Genomic DNA, 8903 nt, shown 5'->3' on the forward strand with positions numbered 1-8903 from the left:
ATGGGGACACTCAGAAAAGGGGCGGGTTTGGGAGACAGTGGAATGAATTCTGTTCAAATTCATGAATGCTGAATTTGAGATGTCCCTGTAATATGCAATTTGAAATGTCCAATGGGAAGTTAACCAGGGTAGGGGAGCTGAAGCTTGGGGAGAGCTTCAATATATAGATCTTTGAATCATCTGCATAGTAACCAAACCCATAGGAGTTGATGAGATCAGAGGGTGGGAGGGGAGAGGAAAGAACCTCAGACAGAATGTGGGGGCATGCCACTGTTTGAGGCTGTGCTTTGGGTTATAGTCTAGCAGAGACTGTAGAGAGTAGTCACAGAGTAGGAGAACCAGGAGAAAGTAATCATGAAAACTAGAGAAGGGAGGGTTAGTAGTGTCCATTATCCTGTGTGTAACACTGCTTGAGTTTTTTTGTGTTTAGGAAAATTGCTTAATTTCATGTGAGTTAAATCAGTATTTTTTAAATCTAAATTCTTTGTAGAATTTTTTTCTTTCCTTTGGTTTTAACACCAAATAAAAGGACTTGGGCTCATATATTTGGATTTAGAGCTGGAAAGGACCTTTTAGTAAGTTAACATCATAGGTGCTGTTTATTCCCCCCAAAATAAACAGATGCTAGCCTGTATATTATTTGGTATGTATGACTATTCTCTTAACAGACTGTTCTTCAATGACTGTTGCTGGGCTGCTTCAAAGTTTTATGAAGTATATCTGAGAACTTTATATGCTTCAATTTAAAATTTTTAGTTGGTTCCTTTTCACTGACAAAAGAACTTGAATTGGAGCATTGATTTTGAATTCACCTTTTTATAATAAGAAAACTATAATGGATTCAGGTGACTAGGATAGAAATCTTGTACTACCTCTCTGTTGAATTTTGGTATGTTTATTTTCCAGGCAAATCTGTTAGTCTTTGGGCAAAATTATATATTTTTAAAGGAAATAAGTAAAATTAACTAAAGCATAGAATTAAGGATAACTTCTTTTGTCTTTTCTCCTTTTTTTCTGAGCTGTTTTACTTTCTGAAAGTTTTTAATTGAAGAAAAATGTGTAAACTGTATTGATTTGCTATTACAGGCATTCAGATCACTAATATTGAACAACTATTTTGTGCAGTGCTATCAGATTTTGTTCATCAGACGATTAAGTTTTCATATCATGTTACTTTTTGAAATAACTAATAAAGCTTTTTCTCATTTCTTTAAAGGTTGTCTTGGAAACCGAAATAACAAATAAATCTGCTTTGAAACTTTATGAAAATCTTGGTTTTGTGCGAGATAAAAGGCTGTTCAGATACTATTTAAATGGAGTTGATGCACTGCGTCTTAAACTATGGCTGCGTTAAAAGAAACTTATCACATGAAGGAACAACTTCCCAACAGCGCACAGTCGGCCTTTGCATGCAATGCAATTTGTACAGAATTGCTTTGCAGGTGGATTTCATAATTTCCATGCAGCTCTTACCTGTCAGTGTCTCATTGAGTGTCGCACATATTTGTTGCACTATGGCATGGCGCATTTGTTCTGAATTAAAAGATTGTTTCAAACTTCAAGAGTTCTTTTGGTACCAGCAAGATGTGCCAGTTGCTAGCCAAGATTTGTTTGTTCATTTGCAAGTCTACTGACAACGTTATATACACAGTGAACATTTTATCACAGAACCTGTATGTGGAACATAATTTTTGTTCCTGAAAAAAGCCAATTTAGATTGTAAAATTCTCTAAGTATACTAACATTTCATACAAAATTTGCCATAGTTTTCTGGGGGGAGGGAAAGCTTCAATTTTAGGTTTTATTTTTCAATATTGAATTTTCCATTTTTGAATATTGGTACCTCAGTGATTAGTGAATGAAAAAAGTGTATTGTAGGGTGGGGTGTGTGTTACATTGAGTAACAGTAACAATTAAATTGCGTCTCCCAGTGCCTGTATAAATAAGTATATTTGTCTTCATCTCTCATTTTTTAGTGCATGCTTTCTTTTTCCTTTTAAAATGTCTTTGCAAGAAAACTGCTTTTATTTAAATTCTGAATTTGATAATAAATTATTTCAGATTTTATAATTTGGATACTTTTCCCAGGCAAGAGACAGAGCTATTCTTATACAACAAAAAAAATAGAAGCTGTTTGGAAAATTCTTGACTAGTTGCTAAAAGGGGGTAGGGGTGAAGGGTTTGGGAACTTGAAGGCTCCAGTAAATTGCTGGGTTTGGATGCACTTTTTCTTTTTGATAGGGGTTTTTGGAAAGGAATAGAAAATTAATGTAAATTGGTATGATTTTATTTAATCAAAATTATTGCTATGAGCTGTGAAAAACAGCTTTTATAAAGCAGTTGGAACTTTTTTCACTTGATTTGGATTCAGATTGCTTTGGTGTTCTAAAATGCTTTGATTTTTTAGTTCTTGGTCTTGGAAATAAATTTCAAGGTGTATTTTATCTTATTTCAGCTGCTTTTTTTCCCCTCTAAACTATGTGAGCAAGTTCTGGGGGAAGATCTATCTTTTTTTTTCTCCCTCCTAAAACAAAAAGGGAGAAGAGTATACATCGTTTTTGTTTTTTTTCTGAATAAGTTACATGGATTTTGACAAAAAACAAAACCATCAATCATGGTGATTGATCACCATGTGATCCACCAATCATCATCAGCTACATTGTGTCAATCGGCATGATATAACAACTTATTAAAATAAAATGGCTGTTTTTCAATTTTAGTAATAAACCAATGTTGGTTTATTCCTATAACTGGAAAACCCAAGTATCCATGGAAATGGATGCACTCACTATGAAGAATGTTCTATAGAAAACATACTTTTTCAGAATTCACATTTGTCTTACTATCCCTATACTGTTAGGATTTGGTTTTCATTTTATTTTGTTGTTATTGTTTTTAATCACTATAATTACTGTACATTAAGAAAAACCTACCTGCATTAACATTTGAAAAAGTTCCATTTTCAGGAAAAAAAATTTTTTTAAAGGAAAGCTACTCTTTGCTCAGTAGAGTGTATTTGAAGTGAACAAGCACTTTTCACATAAAATTATCAGTTTATATATGGTGAAAAAAAGTTTTTAATTCTGCTGGTGGGATCATTTGTCTTAGCTTTAAAGAGATTTTATTATTAAAAGTACCAATCCTATTAGTCTGGAACCAATTTTAAAGGCTTCACAGAAGAAAAACTATAATAAAAAAAATAGGATTGGTGTAGATGAACCCACATAGCACTATGACCATGACAACCTTTGGAACAGACTTTTTAAAGGATAAGCAGTCGGTCAGTTTTCATTTAGGCCCTGGCATGATAAGAATAGTCATGATCAAAGTGGTACTTTGTGTGTTTTAACTATAAAGAAGTTGAACTGAAACAAGTTTGCATAAAAAAAGTCATTAAACATTCTTTAGCTACTTTTTTGAAATTGATGGTTCACAGGTGAATGCTGTGATAAGCTAATGAACATTCAGTGTGATTAGACCACTCTCAAGCACAGTTGTAAAGAAGAAGGCAAGACTAGCATTTTAACTTGTCAGATCAATGAAATAATGGAGATAGACCCTTTTTTTTTTCCTTTTAGATTGACCAGTTTCACTGAACTGATCAAATCAGTTGGTTGTTTTGGCATTATGTAGACAAAGCTTTAATTACGTGACTGAGTTCAAAAGTCACATGGTTACATAATTATTCAACATATTCCATGCATACTTGAGTTAGATTTTTTTCTACTGCACACAAATTATTTTGCCCATTTGAAACTATTGACCTGTAACAACCCACTATCAAAATTAAAACCCCATTCAGCTCATCATTTTAGCATTTAAAATGGATTTTTAAAAAATAAATTAGGGTTTTTCCCCCTGATTTTACATTAGGTGTCCATTATTTTGAGGTACAGGACTTTTCATTTTGAATTTATAAATGACATTGAAAATCCCATAGCTATAGCTGAGCAAAATGGGTACAACTTTCTTTTTAAAAATTGCTGCCTATTAAAGACTGATCATTTCCACAACCTAACAGTTTCATTACAGGCTGTAAAGCAGCAGCTGTACATGTTAGCACTAAAGAAGCTGATGGGTCTGTGGTTTAATTGTGTGTGGTTTAATTGTAATTCTCCTTGCATTAAGATCAGAATGCTCATAAGGCCCCAATTCAGAAAGCATTGCAATAATTCAGGTTAAAACTAGCAACAACAAATTATTAATTTCCTTTTTTAGGTTTGGTTTGAAGGATTTCCCTCTCCTTTTTTCTCCCCAACAATCTCCTAATTTGCTTGACAGGTCTACACAAAGGAGTTTGTCTTTGTCATTTAGGTTTTAACTTTACCTCGCACTGTATGCTCGCATTGGCTGACTTGTATAAGTCTGGATGTGTGTATTGCAGTGCCCCCAAATCATGAAATTCCTTATTTTCCAGGAATGGAGACATAATCCAATTGGCATAGTGCATCAAAATTATTTTTCATTGCACCATGACATCACTAAAATTGAGTGCTATAATGTTACAGGACTGTCAGGTTTGTAAAAACATAAACATAAATTATATTGGAGTTGGATATGAGTTGGGTATCTATAAAATATCACGTGTATTTCAAAAAATATTGAACTGCTGTTTGATGATAATGCTGCATTATTTTCTTCTGTTCCTTATCCTTTGGAGAAAGGTATTATAATGGAGTTTGAAATGTGCAAGCTGTCTAAACAAGATGCAGTCAAATAAAACATGGTTAAGTTGTGTTTGCATTTTTCTTTGAAATGCAGATGTATTCTCTTTTTGTGATCTGGAAGCTTGGCTTTTGCTTGGTAGGAAAGCCCTGATCCCTCCCCGCTTCTACTCTTTCTTAAATGAATCAAAGACTTGCTTTGGAAGACACAAGTAATCATTAACTTTCTACTTAGAGTGGTTTTACTTAAGTTGGGTAATCATTTTGAATATTAATTATATAGGCTTTATTTTCCAAAAGGAGTACATGAAAAATAAGCCATCTATGTTGAGTTTTAATAGGTTGTACAGAGTGTTTTTGCTGTGCATTTAGCACTCAATGGTTTCTATTTTAAATAAAATTTTCTGTTTTTTGCTATAAAAAAAACAACCAGACACTCTGTGCCTCAACAGCACATTGTAATTTTTAAGGACTTTAGTATATTAGTGTTAAAGTGGTAATTGTCAGTATTAATCACAGGTGGAAGTGTTGGTTGACTCTTCACCTTTATTTATGAAAAATCCACTTGTCATGTTGTTCCTGTTCAGTAATCATATGAAAGAATTTTAATATGTAAATCTTATTTACTCGAGGTTTCAATGATACTCTCAATTTTTCATACATCCAATTAATGTTTAGCATCAAAATAATTAGAAAATTGATGGAATGTAATCTTTTGCAGTTAACAGGCAAAAAACAATGTAAAATGTTAACCCAAAGATGTAGCGATCTTTCAAAAATCGTTATTTTTTAAAAATCCTTAAAATTGATGTCAATGAAATATCTGAACAGAACTTAGTAGTGTCACTTCAATTGCTGCAAACCCTGTCACTTTGAACACTGACTTGAGGGAAGTATTTGAGAATAGGATATTAGAGCCCAAACCTCTCAGCAGTTGTATTTGTAAATTAAAAATATTAAGTTTAAAAAAAAACTGCCTTTGTTAGGAGGAAAAATGTGTAGTTAATTCTCATTTACCTTGATAATGCATTTAATGTAGAACTGTTTTCTGTCCCTGATGTTAAAAGGTTTGTGACAACTACCCAGAGACAAAATCTTAGTTTTGGTTATGTTGAAGTTATCTAAGTGCTTTTCAGAAAAGAAAAAACAAAACAAAAACAGCCTTAAGTGCCTATATTTTACTTCCTGAAATATTTTTGAAATATTTTCCTTTTAAATATAGAAATACCCCCATATTTAATCTTATAAATTTTACATTTTAGATGAATTTTTAGATACTTTAAACTTCATTTTTGTAAGAGGTGGTCAATCCACAGTATAAAGCATGTGTAGTATGCGACTAATAAATTGTATGCTCTGCTCAAGTTGTTGGAAAATAGAATTTCCAAATTACACATCTGTGGCTGATTAAAACTCATTTGGTTCAGCACAGGTGGCACTAGAGCATGCCTAGACTCCGGTTGGTCCTCTTAAATATCTGTGTATTAAATCACATTGGCACAAAGTCAGAGTGGGTGGGTGACTTAGAATCACCAATAGCTAGTCCTGGAAAAAATACCTTAATGCACAAGTTCTTTTAATTTTGAATCAGTTTAATCTTTGTGTATAAAAGGCAGCACATATTTTACATTTTTGAAAAACCTCTGCTAGAAATATAAAGCACTAAAATGTGTTGGCTATTTTTTTTAAGTTTTATTGATGCTTTTTTGTATTAAAGTCATTTCTGGAAATTTCTTTTTCCCCCTACCCCAGACTTGAACCCTGCCTTATCATCAAGAACAAAACCAATTCAGTGACCTTGCCTGATATATACAACATTCTGCCCTGGAAGTACCCTATCCCTCTGCTGAGGGAAAGGATATATATTTTATGATCTGTTCTCTAGTACTCTTACTGGTTTTTCAGCTACTCAAAGTTCAGCTCCCTTATAGTGATCTTTTCATTTACATTGTATATTTGTCATATCATTTTCATTCTGCTTATTTCCTACTACATCAGTTCATATGGTCTTCCAGTGTTTCTCTGAGTTCACTTCTATAATTCCTTACTGGATAAGAATATTCCATTACATTTATATACCACACTGTTTCTAGTTACCTGCTACCATAAAAACTGCTGTTGTGAATATATTGGTACACAGTGGACCATTGTTTTTCTTTGACCTCCATGGGGGGAGTGTTATAGCTTTTAATCAAATTCTAAAGAATATCAATAGGACATAGTCAATAGATCTCTCCAACTACTAAAAAAGCACCTGTTAAATGTGGGGAAAAATGAGATGTTAATCTTAAAGTTGGAGAAACTAATCCTATGATATTTTCTATTTGAGGAGTGTTATATTATACCAAATAGTAATATATTCAATGTTTTAGATAATGGATTTTCTGTTATGATAGCTGCTGTTCACTGTGTGGATATATACCTCATTTTTTTCCCCTCACAATAGACATGTTCCTTAATATTGTGTGTAAATTTCTGTAAATAAAATAATTTAAAATGTGCTAGGAGAGCTCAATTTTTAAACAAATTGTATAAATAAATTATTGGAGAATTTGTTAATTGGTAAACTGATTTAGTCTTTCCTAAAATCTTTAGGTGGACTCAGTTAAGGGTTGCAGTAATTTTAGTCTTATTTACAGAAGTGTATGTTCCAGGAAATAATATTCTCTTGCCATTAACTTATTACTGCATTTTAAATTGGTATCACTGATTTAAAGTGGGAAAGGTTGTTAGATACCATCTACTCCACCAGTTTTGTAGATGAGGAAGTTCAAAGCCTAGGGGTAACACTGATAGTGATAGCGATAGAGATGGGATTTGAACAGACCTCTCCATACCCAGTATTCTTTGTGCCATGTTTTTATATTTTATATTTAAGTTTAGCTTTATTTTTTTTTTTACCCTTTTAGGCCAAATAAATTTGCATGTTTTCAGAGGCTAATATGTTGCACAAAACAACTGTTTTTTCACCCTCTAAAGAATTTTTTTCTTTAAATGAAAGCTACCTAAGTCATCTTACTATTTTGGATCTAAATTTTTGAGTAGTTTCTATACTACTTTTTCAATTGATTATAAATTGGTGAACTTAGTTCTTGTTCAACAGTACAACTGTCCATTGCAGTGGCATGTAAAAGACACTTGAGTCATCCCTGTACAAACTTAAGAAGAAAGGATTGTTTCAGTCTAGCCTGAATAGTTTGCATAACGTTGCTGATAATTTTTGCCTACAGGTGAAAATTTGGATTGGGGGAAGAGGGTTATTTATTATTCCAGCTGAATTCATCTTTCTTTTCTTCAGATACAACATTCCATCTCCCATTTCCATGCCTTTGCAAAGGCTTCCCCCTCATGCCCTCCTCTCTTCTGCTTTTTAGAATCCCTAGTTTTCTTCAAAGCTCAACTCCAAGGTCACATCCTAGAGGAAGTCTTTCCTTTATTCCTCCCAGTTTTTAGTGTCTTCCTCTAAAGTATTTTGTATTTATTTTGTATACGTACATTGATATATGTTGGTTTTCCTCCACGCACCCCCGCTTCCCCCCCCCCAACAACAACAAAGCAGAATGTAAACTTTTTTAAGATGTGGACTGCCTCTGTTATCTCTGTATTCTTGGTGCCTGGCAAATAGTAAGTCTTTAATAAATACTTGCTTATTGATTAATTGAACAAGAATGGTGGGAGGACTCTAGAGCACAAAGGTTTTACGACTTAAATTCTCTATATGTTTCATTTTATTAATACCTAAATGAATCCTGCTAAATTATTTAAATGTAATCATTTTATCAAGCATAAAATAAAAATTCTCACTCAAATTTAAACACAATATTAGGCCTATTTTAAAAAAATGTATTAAAGAATTGAAAATTAACTTTTCTCTTATTGTCTGGTTTTCTAGCTCTTAAATTTTGTTAATATCTTCTAGGATGCTGGTAACTATTATTCAAATCAAACTTTATGTATTTTGGGTGGGGAGGTAGTTGAAATGGAAGATGCAATTTTTCCTTACATCTAATTGATGGTTTTATTTCTAAACTTTAATACTGTAATATGTCATCTCTCATTAAGAGATGCTAATACCAATGTCTAGAAAATTGCAACTGCCTAGTAAGTAATGTTTTGGAAAGGTTTCATAAATTTAGTGGCAAGACAGCTTTGCTAAATTTTTAATTAGGAGAAAATACCAAGTGTTTTTCGGGGAATGCAAGCAGTGAGGAATCTACCAAATTTTAGATCGAATTTAGT

General features: G+C 32.8%; 1 protein-coding gene across 1 annotated transcript in view; it reads left to right on the forward strand.

Moving 5' to 3' along the window:
• Positions 1–8529, forward strand: part of NAA30 (N-alpha-acetyltransferase 30, NatC catalytic subunit) — a 28010-nt gene extending 19481 nt beyond the window's left edge. The window contains exon 5 of the mRNA XM_043983793.1: positions 1217–8529. Within this exon, the coding sequence (XP_043839728.1) occupies positions 1217–1354 (138 nt within the window). The 3' untranslated portion in view covers positions 1355–8529. The remainder of the gene's footprint in view (positions 1–1216) is intronic.
• The last annotated feature ends 374 nt before the right edge of the window (positions 8530–8903 follow it).

The sequence above is a fragment of the Dromiciops gliroides genome, chromosome 2, assembly GCF_019393635.1.
Source record: "Dromiciops gliroides isolate mDroGli1 chromosome 2, mDroGli1.pri, whole genome shotgun sequence".
Classification (NCBI taxonomy): domain Eukaryota; kingdom Metazoa; phylum Chordata; class Mammalia; order Microbiotheria; family Microbiotheriidae; genus Dromiciops; species Dromiciops gliroides.